The sequence below is a fragment of the Pan paniscus genome, chromosome 15, assembly GCF_029289425.2.
Source record: "Pan paniscus chromosome 15, NHGRI_mPanPan1-v2.0_pri, whole genome shotgun sequence".
Lineage (NCBI taxonomy): Eukaryota > Metazoa > Chordata > Mammalia > Primates > Hominidae > Pan > Pan paniscus.
In genome coordinates this window covers 82011505-82027343 of record NC_073264.2, presented here as the reverse complement: position 1 = coordinate 82027343, position 15839 = coordinate 82011505, and the positions used below count along the sequence as shown (strand labels likewise).

Genomic DNA, 15839 nt, shown 5'->3' with positions numbered 1-15839 from the left:
CCACATCTCCTCACAGAGCTGCAAGAACAGACATGAGTTAAGGGCATGTACTTTAATGTGGCTGATAATTTTAATCACATCCTGCAAAACGTTGTTAAGTTCAGGTGACATTGTTCAGCTACCCATCATTTCTCCATGGATGGCACAGTGCATAGACTCATATTCAGAAGCACCCTCTTTGACTTGAGTAGTGAAACCAGCAAGCCATTCAGTCATGACAGCTGCTTCGTCTGTGCACATAACAACACAAAATGACCAATGTGGTTTTCCTGATAGGTAATCATCCAAAGACTTTAACAGTTCTGCAGCTGTGGTGTTGGTTGGCAGAAAAAGTACGCATATCGTATCCTCATGCACATCCTCCTGAAAAATATATCGCATAAAAACAGGCATTCTTGCCTTATAGTCAACATTGATAGGCTCATCAACCTGGATTGCATACCACGATGACTCATTAATCCTCTTTAACGGTTGTACCTCCCTATCCTCTGTTATTTCATCATTCATCTAGTTATAGTGCTAGCCAAAAGAGGAACATGTGCCACCTTTTGAACTGCAACCTCTCCTAAAAGTTCATGACAAATGTCCTTAGCAGCAAGCAGGTCAACTATTCACCAATAGTAAAGGACTTCTTTGCTTTAGCAATGTGGTTAGCCACTAAGAATGATGCTCGCAGTGCAGATGCATTTGATGAAGTGGTGGCCTTCAATAATTGCTTCTGTTCTTTGTGTTCATGTTTTTTTCTTTTGAAAAACTCCAAAGGCTTGTCTTTTAATGCAGTGTGCATGGTCTCCATGTGGTGAGGCAGTTTTGAAGGTTTCGTGGCTTTATTGCATAGCTGGTCATCACATATACAAAGCAGGCTTGGAGAAGGCGAATCACCTGTTGCAATGAACTCTTAATTTAAGGAGGACTCTTGGTAATTTTTTTAAATGGAGTTTTCTTTTTGTTGGCACTTTTAGCATCTTCTGCTGTCCCATCATTGGATCTTTCCCCCTTTTCAAAGAAGCTCTCCAGTGACGTTTGTTTTTTACTCATTTTGGCTAGGGTTAGCTTGCGGGCTTACCAAAACAGTGACTGAGACAAGTGCATAGTGCAGGAAAGAGGTATGGACAGCAGTGGTAAATAAAATAATGGGCGGGCCGTGTGCGGACTGAAGTGTCGGATCCTGACTTAAAGCCTGCCGCCAGATGCAGCTTGTCACTTGCCACTCACTGATAGGGTTTTGATATGAGTCTGCAAGCAGTAGATTTACTACAGTCTCCGGGCAGTCAAACCTCTCTGCTAATGTTAATTTGTATTTGTAGCTGCTCCCTAGCACTAGAATCACCACCTCAGCTCCACCTCAGGTCATCAGACATTAGATTCTCATAAGGAACACACAACCTAGATCCCTTGCATGTACAGTTCACAGTAGAGCTTGTGCTCCCAGGACAATCTAATGCCACCGCTGATCTGACAGAAAGTGGAGCTCAGGTGGTAATGCAAGTGAAGGGGGCAGCTGTAAATACAGATGAAACTTTGCTCACCCACCCGCTGCTCACCTGCTGCTGTGCATCCCGGTTCCTAACAGGCCATGGACTGGTAGTGGTCCTTGGCTCATGGCTGGAGACCCCTGCTTTAGGGTGTAAGTGGTTTTTGGTTACATGGATGAATCATATAGTGGTGAAGTCTGGGATTTTAGGCACCTGTCACCTGAGTAGTGTACATTGTACCCAATAGGTAGTTTTTCATCCCTCAACCCCCTCTCACACTGCCCCCTTCCAAGTCTCCAGTGTCCACTCTACCACTCTGTATGTCTTTGTGTATTCATAGCTTAGCTCCCACTTGTAAGTGAGAACATGAAATATTTGGCTTTTGATTTCTGAGTTACTTAGAATAATAGCCTCCAGTTCTAACCAAGTTGCTGCAAAATACATTATTTTGTTCTTCTTTATGGCTGAGTAGTATTCCATGGTATACATATATACCACATTTTCCTTATGCACTCATCAGTTGATGGGCACTTAGGTTGATTCCATATCGTTGCAATTGTGAATTGTGCTGTGATAAACATAGATGTGCAGATGTCTTTTTGACATAGTGACTTATTTTCCTTTGGGTAGATACCCTGTAGTGGGATTCCTGATTCAAATGATAGATCTACTTTTAGTTCTTTGAGAAATCTCCATACTATTTTCCATAGAGGTTGTACTGATTTACATTTCCATCAGTAGTGTATAAGCATTCTCATTTCATTACATCCACACCAATATCTATTGTTGTTTGACATTTTAATAATGGCCATTCTGCTGGGATAAGATGGTATCTTATTGTGGTTTTCATTTGGATTTCTCTGATTAGTGATGTTGATCATTTTTTTTCATGTTTGTTGGCCATTTGTATGTCTTCTTTTGAGAACTGTCTGTTTATGTCATTTGCCCACTTTTTAATAGGATTACTTTTTTTTTTCTGATATGTTTGAGTTCCTTGTAGATTCTGGATATTAGCCCTTTGTTGGATATATAATTTGCAAGTATTTTCTCCCATCCTGTAGGTTGTTTGCTCTGATGATTATTTCTTTTGCTGTGCAGAAACTTTTTAGTTTAATTAGGTCCCATTTATTTCTGTTTTTGTTGCATTTGCATTTGTGGTCTTAGTCATAAATTTGTTGCCTAGGCCAATGTCCAGAAGAGTTTTTCCTAGGTTTTCTTCTTAAATTTTTTATAGGTTTAGGTCTTAGATTTAAATCTTTAATCCATCTCGAGTTAATTATGTATATGGAGAGTGACAGGGATCTACCTTCTTTCTCAGGAACGCCTGTGATTCTTAGGTTTGGCTATTTTACATAATTCCATATTTCTTGGAGATTTTCTTCATATCTATTCATCCTTCTTTCTTTATTTTTGTCTGATTGGGTTACTTAGAAAGCCTTGTTTTCGAGCTCTGAAATTCTTTTTTCTTCTTGGTCTAGTCTACTGTTAAGATTTTTCGCTGCATTTTGTAGTTCCCTAAATGTGTCTTTCACTTCCAAAAGTTCTGGTTTGTTTTTCTTTACAATGTCTGTCTCTTTAGAACATTTTTCATTCATGTCCTGAATTGTTTCATTAATTTCTTTATGTTGGTTTTCACCTTTCCTTTTTATCTCCTTGAATAATTTAATAATCAACCTTTTGAATTTTTTATCTGGTATTTCAAAAATTTCATCTTGGTTTGGATCCATTGCTGGAGAGTTAGTGTGATCTTTTGGGAGTGTTATAGAACTCTGTTCTTTCATATTGCCAGAATTATTTTTCTAGTTTCCTTCTTATTTGGGTAGACTGTTTCTTCTAATTATTTTTGAATTTGTTTTTGATTGGACAGGGATTTTTAAAAACTTTCTTCTCCCCGCTGCCCCACCTTGAGGATGTAACTTTAATGTTTATAGTTGATTGTCACCTAGTTTTGCCTTTGGGTACTTTCAATGGCAAAGACTCTGTGTGAGTTTCCTGGTTATAGAAAATCTTTGTGTGATGGCTTTCTCTGATGCTGGTTGTAGTAGTGATGTGCTGGGTGTGTGAGCAGGTTTACTCTTTCCTATGGGGCTGGAATGGTAGAAATCTTATGAAGCTTATCTCATTCCTCAGAGGTATGCACTTAAAATTTTATTTTCCTGTTGTTTTATTTACTGGGTTGAACAGTTCAGGCTTCAGGCCAGTAGGAGGTGCCCATGGTGAAAAACAGCTACAACTAAAGCAGTTGGGTAAATGCAGTATCCCAGTGGTGGGCAGAGGTCACAGCCTCGACAGAGATGGCTGGGAAAGCTCTCAGTGAAATGCACTGAGGTCTTTTTGGTGGGCAAGGGAGGGAGCCACCACAGCCTCCCTTCTGGGCCACTGGGAAAGCAATCCACCTCCCAGTCACACTCTGCACGAAGTGCTCTGGCTATTCAGATCAGACAGGCACCTCTTTTCATGCATGTAGAGGCGGACTGTGACTCTAGCTGTCTTGCAAGCCTGAACCTGGAGGACATTCCTCTTGTGGGGGTGCAGTCACCCTGAAGAGTTATGGAAAGGCTGTCTACAGATGCACCCATGCCATGCTCCTGTGGGAGGAGCCCCAGCTGTGTCTGCAGTGCTGAGTGAGGGGGAGAAATAGTCCCCTTTTCCAAGATCCCTCATGAGCACCAGGGCTGCCTGACAATTGGGGTAGAGCCACATACTTTTCCTACTGAGCCCAGCACTGCACCTGTGCCTCTGCTGAAAGAAACTTCCCACAAGTGGAAGGTTCAGGGACTCAGAGCCTGCAGTCCGGTTTCTTTTGTCCGACGGGGTGTCTGCCCTCTTAATGTGGTACACGCCCCCTTACCCTAGGAGTAGCAGTTTCTGAGGGCCAGACCACTGTGAATCTTGCTGCTGCTCTGGGTCTAGCCACCTAGTGGGGCTGCCGCACTCTGGGCTGGAGCTGGAGAATGTCTAAAAGGGATCCACTGCTGTAAACTGTCCTCCAGTTTCCCAACAGTGAGTACTAGCATGGCTCTGATGGGGGTGAGAGGAGAGTGACATAGACTCTGTGAGATTTCCTTGGTTATAAATAGCCTTAGTGTGTTGGCTTTCTCAAATGCCAGCTGTAGTAGTAATGTACTGGGGCTGTGGACAGACTCAAGGCCTCCTGGTTAACCAGGGTGATGCAGGCAATGGTGGTAGCTGAGGTCATGCAAAAAGTTTTCTCCTTCCTGAGCACTGTGATGTGCCTGCAGATATTGTAATGAGCTGTGCTGGTTTGCTTCCAGCCTGGAGGTGGTGCTTGCAAAAGAGCAACAGTTGCAGTATCAGTGGTGGGATTTGTGCTTGCCTTGTGTTACCCAGGGGAGGTATTCTAGTGTCTCAGGCAATGGGTGGGGCCATGGAGCATGCAAAAGTCTCTGTCTGTTGTGTTAGGCTACCGGAGTAGGTGGATGGGCAAAGCTAGTTGGGGCTGGGTCAGGCAAGTCCACACTCTGGCTCCCCACGTTTGAGTGCAAATAGTGGCTCCAATGGGGATTAGAGGGCAGTTCCCTGGTCGCAGGGGTAATGTTCCAGGGAGGAGCACAGCTACGTCTGCTGCACAGAAGAATCCACAAGGGGAAGGGTGTGGTAGCGGGTGGCAGTAAGCCCCACTCAGCTCCCATGAACTTGGCAAGGCAGGTCTCATACCCACAGTGTTGTGCTAGCAGTAGCTAGCTGGGTTCCAGGCAGCCCTCAAAACTGTCCCAAGCCATAAGTGTTCCCAACTGACACAGAAACCAGCTTTTAGGTTGTGCCCCTCCTGGTCAGCCCGTGAAGTAGAGGCACCCAGGTCCTGTGCCTGCAGCTATAGCACACTCTCTGCCCACCCCTCGGTTCTGACCAAGGGCATTTGTCCCCACTAAAGATTATATCACAGGTCTCAGTTGGGAGCTTCTCTCAACCTGTGACCACTGCCTCAGTTAACCAGCAGACTTCAGGTGAGGTCCCCTGTGAGGTAGGATCAGGAATGGCTTCCCTCTGTCCCTGCTTGGTTCTGGGAGTAAACACGGTTCGATGCTGCTCCTTTTCATAAAACCTCACTGCTCACTAAGTCAGCACCAGCGCTAGGTAGGGTTAAGGTGTTCCCCTGTGGCCTGGATTGCTCGGCTCCCCAGTGGGAGAGTGTATCATGGAGGCAGTCTCTCCTCCCCACTCATGCTCTGGCAACTCCCAGTTTTCCTCCTGGTTTATCGTGTAGACTACTGCCCACTGCTTCTTTCAAAGGGTTTGTGGTTTCTTTCAGTGTTTTTTAAGTTCCTGTGTTGCTTCTTGGAAGAAAGTTCATAGCATGACTTTCTACACACTATTTTGTTTATCCCAGTGGGAGAGGCATGCCAATAATGCCTCCATTCCACCATCTTGGAGAAAAAAAAAACCAAAAAAACAAAAAACCCTTCCAACACTTTCTATGACAAAGTTTAACATCACGCTAGCTACAAAGGAGAAATATTTAAAGGCCTCAGCTCTGTTTGCAAAGAGCAGACAATGAAGGATGGATTTGGAGTTGAAAGGCAATTCATTGATTACTGGGAAATTGTAACAGTTTTTTTCTCACTTTTTTGAAACCCTTCTTTTCATAACTTCTGTTGTACAATTTCCCCTAGTTTTTCACCTACTTCTCATGTTTCTTCTCAATCTTATTGGCCACCTCCTCTGTCTGCCTTTTGTATGTTGGAGTTCTTGCGGGGTTTTCTTTGGTTCTACTTCTTTTCTTACTGTGCATTTTTTTCTTGGTGGTCTTATCCACCCCTATACTGATGACTATCAAATATTTCCTGAGACTCACATATCCGGTTGCGTATTAGACATCTTTAGTTTGATATTTCCTCCCATGAAACACAAATTGATCCTCTCTTTCTAATTGAAGCTTAGACAAGTTCAATTTAGAACATATGTTCTCCTAAAAGCTCTTTCTTTTCATTGATTTCTTTGCTCAGTTTAATAGTTCAGGATCCATCCAGCTACCAAAACCAGAAACTTGTGATTCATCTTTTACTCTTTTACCTTGCCCTCAGAGTTAATTCATCCCTGCTATACTTCATCTCCACTGCCATTGTCTTAGGTGCTCACCATTCATTACCTAATAGATTGCAGCAGCCTCCCAGCTGTTCTGCTGTTGATGTGCTTATTAACATGTCACTTCCCACTCAGGATCCTTCAGTTTTTTTTCTTTAGTTATAGTAGTGGCTTTCAAATGTTTTTATTTTCTTTTGAAAATAGTAGAATCATTAAAAAAAAACCCCATGAAACCATAGAATGAAAATCAGACGAGGGCAGAACTTCCCTGGTAGAAGGATGCAAGAGCTCAGCTTATTTGGATCCTGTCTACTTTTCTCTAGACAGGTTTTAAGTGGATCCTATTTCCTTGTCTCATCCACCTGTCAAACTTATGTGCATCCTTCAAGATGAGTGGAAAAATCCTAACCTGACTCCCCAAGGATTTTGTTGTATTACTTAGCTCACCGTTTATAATACACTTAAATGTCCTTCTCTCCCATCAAGACTATGACTTATTTATTTACTTTCATCTTTCATTTCTAATGTAGTGACAACTCATTAAATGATGAAAAATCAATTTAAGTATCTGATTCTGTTTCCTAATGTATTATGTTCACTAACATAACAGAACTGACTGGTAGACTGGACAGTTGATTTTGATCTTTTACAAATTTACCAAAAGACTTTGAGGAGATGAAGTTACAGAAGAGCACTGATGTAAAGAAGACAGGTACAATTGTTAATTGTTTCTACATGGTAATGTCTCCTGGCTTATTAACTTTTTCACTTGAAGGATAAGGCAAAGCTCTCAAGTCCTACAGCTATTGAAACTCTTAGTCCATTTTCACACTGCTATAAAGATATGACATGAGATTGGGTAATTTATAAACAAAGAGGTTTAATTGACTCACAGTTCCTCATGACTGGGGAGACCTCAGGAAACTTACAATCATGGTGGAAGGTGAAGGGGAAGCAAGCTTGGACCTTCTCATATGGTGGCAGGAGAGAGAAGAGTGAGGAGCGAAGAGGGAAGAGCCCCTTATAAAACCATCAGATCTTGTGAGAACTCACTATCATGAGAACAGCATGGAGGAAACTGCCTCCATGATCCTGTCACCTCCCATCAGGTCTCTCATTAAATGCATGGGGATTATGGGGATTACAATTTAAGATGAGATTTGTGTGGGGACACAAAGCCTAACCATATCAGAAACAGTGAGAAATACATAAAATTTGAATTTTGTTAATGATTAAGTGTAAAGTACACTCCCAATTTTCCCTTACCCCCCTAAATATCAACACAATTACCTTGAGCATCTTCTTTGAGGACGATTACCTTGGGCAGGGACAGCTGAGGCACTTGGAGGCCACAGAAGCAATCACCTACTTAACATGCACTAGTCAGTCTTTGTGAAATATCACCCCTGATGCTGGGTGCTTATCTTTTATGGAACAGCTTGCAAATCCTAATTGTTTTAAACTGGCTCAGAGGAAAAGAGGTTTGAGAATCAATAAATTACAGCTCTCATACATACAAATGTGCATCATTATAATGAAGACAATCTGATGGCTCTTTAGGTCAAATAACAAAAGAGGTGGACTTGAGTTTGTAAAGGCTCATTGCCAATCCTCTTATTACAAAGGTTGAATTCAGTTTTACTCTCTCTAGTTGCAGTATTCAAGTTTGCATATGGGCATTTGTTTTAGATGGATAGATCCTCAGTGGGAGTGAATTGATGAGGATTTGTTATTTGCTCTGGTGGCTGTATTTCTTCTTTATAAGGTTCATTAAGACAGAAGAAACAATATTTATGCCTTTAAATACTGATTTGTTGGGAGCAGCTAAATAAGCTATTCTAAGAATTGTGATATCAGACCCAGAGCTTGCTCTAAGATTCCAGAGACTTTCTCTCAAGGTCACCCATCTTAGTCTTCTCTAGAGATTTGGAAAAAGCTCACGTCTGAAAAGCAGACGGCACAAATATTGTTGCTTTCTTGTTAATAAGAAATTTTGTTGCACCAGCAGGTGGTAGTAAGCTGCAGAAGAGTGTTTACTGCTTTTTCTCCAATTGAAAGAAATACCTTTCTCAGCTTTAACCAGAATTTAGATATTTCTGTTTCTTTAAATTGTTATTCAAGAGTTTGGTCATTCTTCAAATTTAGCAGTTCTTCCTTTTCTTTCATCAATGTGTCATGCTGAAATTTCTTATGATAATGAGGGTAAATTTCTTATCTAATTGAACTTTTTTCTTTTAAATCTTTAAAGACAATAATGAAGATTTTCCTTGAGCATACATAAATGTTTTTCTTCTTCTACTCTTAATAATTCTTCCTTGCGCTTCAAATTATAATAGTGATTAAACATAACTTGTGAACCATTTTTAATTCGTTCTCCAAAGTAGATTTTGATGCATAAGTGATGTTGGTACACATTAATATATTTTTATATCCTCCAATTTTTATGTTCATTCTAGTAGTTTAGAATGTTTCTTTAAGTGAGTCATCTTTGAATCTAGTAACTGCACTTCAGTAAAACTACAAAGTGAAAATAATATACAATTAAAATAAATTTTCTTTCAGTTCATAAGGCATGATAAGTGTTTCCTTTGGTCAGTGAATGCTCTTCAGTATGAAATAGTAAAGATTGGCACTGTGATCCCGTTTCTTCAGCTCATCAGTTGGTGAGAACTAGTTGCATGGCCCTACCTAGGTAGATGCCAGGGGACTAGGAAATAAGGTCAGGAAGTTGCCAGGGAGGAAAAGGACACAGTTACCAAGAAAATGGAAGTTCTGAATATAGAGCTTTTATTTAATCAAATTTTCCAGGTCGACAGCTTGTTAATCTGCTGTCAGCCTGTTAACCGGCTATCTCTGAAGAGGTCTTTAAATTTGTTTTTGTTTCTTTTAAGTACACATTATAGTTTTCTTTCTGATTATACTCCATTTGCATTAATGTATATTAATGCAAATCATTGTAGAAAATTCATGAAATGTAGGAATTTTTTTTTTTTTTGGGATGGAGTCTCGGTTGTCGCCCCAGCTGGAGTGCAGTGGCGTGATCTCGGCTCACTGCAGCCTCCGCCTCCCGGGTTCAAGTGATTCTCCTGTCTCAGCCTCCTGAGTGGCTGGGATTACAGGCGCATGCTGCCATGCCCAGCTAATTTTTGTATTTTAGTAGAGATGGGGTTTCACCGTGTTGTCCAGGCTGGTCTCAAACTCCTGAGCTCAGGCAGTCCGCCTGCCTTGGCCTCCCAAAGTGCTAAGATAACAGGTATGAGCCACTGCGCCCGGCCGGACTGTTATTGAAAAAACAAATCAGCTATAACCTCTGGATAGTAAAGCTATTTTTGTTCTGTTTCTCCCCACTCCCTCTTTACCTCTGCCTTTCCCCACACCTCTAAATTTATATATTGGTTGTCTTAGCTCATTTTCTGTTGTTTATAAGAGAATACCTGAAACTGGGTAATTTATAAAGAAAAGGATTTTATTTCTTTCAGTTACGGAGGCTGAGAAGTCCAAGGTTGAGGGGCTGTATCTAGTGAGAACCTTCTTACTGGTGAGGACTGTCTGCAGAGTCCAGGGTATCACCTGGTGAGGGGGCCAAGCATACTTATTTGGTCTCTCTTCTTCTTGTAAAACCACCAGTGCCCACTAATCCATTACTCCATGAATAGATTAATCCATTCATAAGGGAGGAGCCTTCATGACCCAATCACCTTTTAAAGGTCCCACCTCTCAATACAGCCTCACTGGGGATTAAATTTCAACGTGAATTTTGGAGGGGACATTCAAACCATAGAACTGGTAATTTATATACACATACAGATAACATTTATTATGAAATTGGAATTCATGCTTTTATCTCGTGCTTTGTCATTAAATGTTCTTCAGAAACAAATTTTTTAATGTCTGTGTTCATTGTATAGATGTACCATAGTTTAACCATTCTTGTATTTTGAAATTTGAGTTGTTTTTATTTTGCCTCTATTACAGTAAATATTCTTGTATATAAATTTTTGTATGTATTCTAAATGATTTTATTAGGAGAAATTTTTGGAAATGTAATTACCAGGGCAAAGGTATAAGCTCTTCTTGATACTTATTACCTGCTGACATCCAGACAAGTTATTCAAATTTACATGTTCCCATTAGGAAAGTGTAGGAGTGCTCCTTCCCCTACAACCTCGCTAACCATAGACATTACCATTTAAAAGAAAACAATTACATAGTCTAGAAAAGCATCTTATTGTTTAAATTATATTTCTTAGATTATTAGGTTAAATGTTTTTTCATGGCCCTGAATATTTATTTCCTTATGTGACGACTCTCAATATGTTGTTATTAACATGGAATGAAATAATAGGTAAACCTTAATTGAGGAAAATATTTTCAGAGGCCTGGTCAGTTTTCATTAATGCCAATGATATTACTATTTACCATTCTTTTATAAAATTAATTTTTAATTATAGTATAAAATAATACATTGTTAATGACAAAAGAAGTGTATATAATTGACTCATGTTGCTTTGTACTTTTCTTTTTGAGTCAGTTATATTAAGAGGCTCTCAGAATTTTCATGGCCCTCCATGCATTCTACTGTAGGTTCTGATTATGTGGTGTGAGCCTCTTGCCAACTTCAGTGGCCACTCCATTCTCATCTGTTTCTCCCTCCATCAGTCCTGTGTCTGGGGTGTAGTGGTGTTGGCTGATGATAGATCGGAGATTCTTGGTAAGGATGGATTTCTGCCACTATAGCTGCCTTCTGTGTTGTGGCACAAAGGGTTAGTTAGGTGCTCTGTTAGTTAGCTATGGGAATCATGTATGACCTTGTGTTGTCAGTAAGAGTGGAAGAAAATGCCAGATTTTTATCAACAATGTAAATAATCTAACTTTTATTTATTATTATAATGAGATTTTAAAATTTTACTTAGTTTAACATTTATGAAACTTAGGTAATTAAAGTCCTTAGATAGTTGCTGAATGTTTCATATGCTTAAAAAAAGCCATGCAAATTTCTCAGATATATCTCACCTTAAATCTTGATGTCTCTGCAGGAGTTCCATCAGATGCAGGAGTTTGAACATCTTTTATTGCTCACAGTAACTTAACTTTATAGCTGAAGTCTTTGTGTGTGTGTACTAGTGAAACTCATGCCGGAACGTGTGATTCTGTCTTAGTAAAAGTATGTAATCCTAGTGGTGGTAAGTGAGAGATCATTCTTTTTTCTTGTATTGTATGACGATTGGAGATAATTTAGTTTATGTTGTTCTTAATTTTATTTAATATCAGTAAGATTTTCTGCTTTAGAGTTAAATTCAGATGACCCCATATCTTTACTTATTAATATTTATCAATTCAGTGCAGTGTGTGTTTTATAAAAAAAGACTTTGAGGTACCCATGCCTATGGGAACAGTATAAAAACATAGCCTGGAGAGTTATACATGAAATCATGCTAGTGATTATCCCTGGGAAAATGGGGCAGGAGTAGTACTGGGTGAAGGAGGGGTGGTTGGAAGGTACTAAGACTTTATTTACAGTGTTCTAAATATTTTACTAAAAACTCTCAAAGGTACATATGTCAGAATGATAATGTTTATTAGTTCTTGGTGGTAGATACATGCATGTTTATTAGTCTGTACTATTTTGTATCTTAAATATCATCCCCAAATTTCAGTTATAATTATTTTTAGCCATGTTGAAACTCAAATTGTCTATGTATTAGAAGTGTCTGACATGCCATTTATATCTGGTGAAGTTGTCTTCAGATAACTGATTATTATTAAAATTTTGATACTCTTAGAAATATCAAGTTATCTCAAAGACAGTTATTTTGTTCCTTGCTCTCATTAACAACTATTATAGTAAGCACATTGTCTTTTTCAATATTAACTTTTTATTCTGCCTGATTTCTTAACTTCAGTGATTTCTTAACGTCAATCAAGTTTCCAGAATTATGACTTGTTAAAATGAAAATTATTATGCTTTAAGCTATAGAATTTTGATATGAAAGAGACAGATGCCAGACATAATTATTATTTTCTCTTATATAAGAGATAAAAGGAATAAGGAAACAAAAACCCCTTAATCTGGGACCAGTGGATTGATTTGTTTCAGGGCTTTTTATTAAATGCATTAGTATAGATATGTCACTTAGTTTTTTTCCTGGTGCCTAGTTAAGATTTTATATTATTATTTGATATTTCCCTTTTTTCTTGATATTTTTATGCTGACATGAAATGAGAGGGAGTTGAGAAGATTATACACACATGTAGGCTCTGGCCTGCACCTGCTCTCTTTAGCACTTTTTGTTAATTGTTAATATTGTTAACTCTCAGGATAAACGGACAGCAGAACACAGTGGGAAGAACATAGTGTTGAGGACAGAGAAAGCCAGCTGAATCTTGGGTTTGCATTCTACTTATAATTACTGTATGGAGTTGGATATTATTTAATATCTTTTAGCAGTAGCATCCTCTATGAATTAGGGGTTAATAGTGTTCACTTTAATAAGTTGTTATGAGAATTAAATTGGGTTGTCTTATGTAAGCATCTGCATAGTACTTGGCAGAATAGCAGGGTCTTAGAAAATGTTGATTTTTCCTGCTTTCACTAATGGAAAATGCTTGATGGGAAGTACTGTAACTTAGAGTAAAAGACGTTATGTTATGTGGCATAGATTTATGAGATGCATACAAGTGATTTCCGAAGTTTAAAAGGTGAACATTATATGTAAGATGTTATATGTAAGATGTCTTGTCTTCTAAAGAAAATACTTTTTTCCTTTGGACTTAAGCAATTGTGAGCCAGGAAAAGCAAAGCCAAACAATTGCTTCAGTCTTAATTTCTTGTTCATGTTTCTTTATGGTGGGAGGGAGTGACATCATGGGTACTATACCTTTGTAATTATACATGGGAGAAGACAGGCAAGAACCAGAGAAGATAGGTGCAGAAGGAAGTTAAGAGCCCTGGGCAGAGGAGAAGCATGGGTGTTCAACAGGATGTTCTCTAACCCTGTCTTAGCTAGTGTGAAGAAGTTGGCTATTTCATTGATTCTTTTTTTGATACAGCAGTAACAGACTGTATTTCATTTTAAAAAACCTAACCTTATGGCAAGAGTTCTTGTTTATTTGTTTAGTTATGTTTCATCCAATATTTTAAAAACACAGTTGCTTTCATTAAATGCTTTAGGACATGTATACATTTAGCACATTCTCTTTATTGTCTCCTTAAATGTATGATCAATGTACTTCCAGGTGCATTCAGAATAAAGATCTTGGAAGTCTAAGATACTCTTGTCATTCAAGAAATGTTTTCTCGGGAGGCTGAGGCAGGACAATTGCTTGAACCTGGGAGGCGGAGGTTGCAGTGAGCCAAGCTGAGATCGCGCCACTGCACTCCAGCCTGGGTGACAGAGTGAGATTCCGTCTCAAAAAACAAAAGAAAACAAAACAAAAAAGAAATGTTTTTATCACACTATATTTAATCAGCCAGCAAAATGGCCATATAGATTTTAGGAAGATTCTAGCAATTAATCTTAAAATAATGTTAACCCACCAGTAAGTAGAAAATGAAATTATTGGGATACTCAATATACTTTCACTTTTTATCAGTTTTCTCTGATGCTTCTTTGTTCTGAACTTACTTAGTTTCTTCAACTTCTATTAAAAGGTTTCCTGAAACTTTTGAGATTCCTTTGCATGAAATAATTTTTTTTAATGTATTAAATAGAAAACTGAGGTAAGGATGGAAGAAAAGCATGTTTAGAGAATTATCTACTGATGCATATACTTAGGATGTCTGGCTTTCTATTTTGGTGGAGATGTTGAAGATGCCACCTTCTCACGTATCTGTTATTGTAGAATTTGTACCTGTATTACAACATTTGTTTAATTCTACTCTATTTTAAATCAAGGTACATGAGAGTTGTCAATGTACACTGAATGAGACCGCCTTATTGTAGGTCATGCTGTGTGCCTTTATGTGTTCTTATAGTATAATGGACATTAGATGAATATTAAGATACTTGCTGGTCCTAACTTTAGAGAATATCTGTGTTTTTCTTATCTACCTTATGGGGTTGTTGGTAGGATTAAGTGAGGTACTAAATGTGACAATACTTTTAAAATTTGGAAGCATTGCATGAATCTAAGGGATTATTATCACTGGAGTTGTAAACATGACCAAAATCATATCTGAGGAATCGCTCCCTTAAAGCAGAGAAAATGGAGGAGGGAGAATTACATGGGGAAGTGACTTCTTGTGTTTTTAAGCCATGTATGTAGAAATTACAGTGTGCAAAATTACTAATGTATTAAACATAGAAAAGAGATCAAAAGTAAACAGTTGTATTCGTCTTTTATTTCCATGCTTTTTACTGTTTCATTAACTTTGACCTATATTTATTTAAAAGGATTTGTGTACATCAATGGCAGAATCATCCAGCGAATCAGATCACTTCCGCTGTCGTGACCGATTGAGTCCATGGGCTGCCAGATCAACGCACAGGGGAGCTCGAAGTCTTCCTACAGTAGAAGTTACCGAGAAGGTCAACACTATAACAAGTACTTTACAGGTTAGTTTAACAATGGTTGCATTTAATAGAATTTAAATAGTTTGAGCTGCTTAATAGTTTCAGTCAGTGGATTAGTTTTCTTCTGCTGTAACAAATTACTGCAAAGCTAATGTCTTAAAACAACACAAATTTATTATCTTAAGGTTTTGTACGTCAGAAGTCAACACTGGTCTCACTGGGTCTCAAAGTGTTGGTAGGGATGTGTTCCTCTCTGGAGGCTCTAAGGGAAAAATCTATTGCCTTGCCTTCTCCGGTTTCTAGAGGCTGCCCACATTTCTTATCTTGTGGCTGCCTTCCCTCATCTTCAAAGCCAGCAGGGAAGGGTCAAGCCCTTCTCACATCCTATGACTTTACTTCTCCTGCCTCCCTTTTCCTCTTTTACGGATGTTTATGATTTCATTGGGTCCACCCAATAATCCAGGAGAATCTCTCCATCTAAAAGTCTTCAATGTAATCACATTTGCAAAATCCCTTTTGCCGTGTAAGGTATACATACACAGGTTGCAGGGATTAGGACTTGGATATCTTTGAGGGCCATTATTCTGCCTATGACAGTCGGTAAAGATATTTGAAATATGTGATAGGTGGTGGAGAGTGTTTTAGGGTAAAGCAGTATTTCCAAATAAAATATCGTGAGAGTGAAACCAGTAGGAATGATTGTAGTTTAGCTTCTCATGGGCATGTGCCTTTAGAGAAATTACTCATTTTTTGGTGAGGTAGATTATTTGTGGGTGAAAATAAAGAGATGCCATTTTAATTTAGA

The 15839-nt window shown here is 38.8% G+C and overlaps 1 protein-coding gene across 4 annotated transcripts in view; it reads left to right on the top strand.

The window, feature by feature from the left end:
- Positions 1-15839, top strand: part of CEP128 (centrosomal protein 128) — a 447679-nt gene that overhangs the window by 10551 nt on the left and 421289 nt on the right. For 2 of the 4 annotated variants that reach the window (XM_034937939.3, XM_008961011.5), the window contains exons 3-4: positions 11558-11704; positions 14915-15076. In XM_034937939.3, the coding sequence (XP_034793830.1) occupies positions 14930-15076 (147 nt within the window). In that variant the 5' untranslated portion in view covers positions 11558-11704; positions 14915-14929. The remainder of the gene's footprint in view (positions 1-11557; positions 11705-14914; positions 15077-15839) is intronic. The other 2 variants (XM_063596092.1, XM_057299772.2) reach the window with 2 other exon arrangements.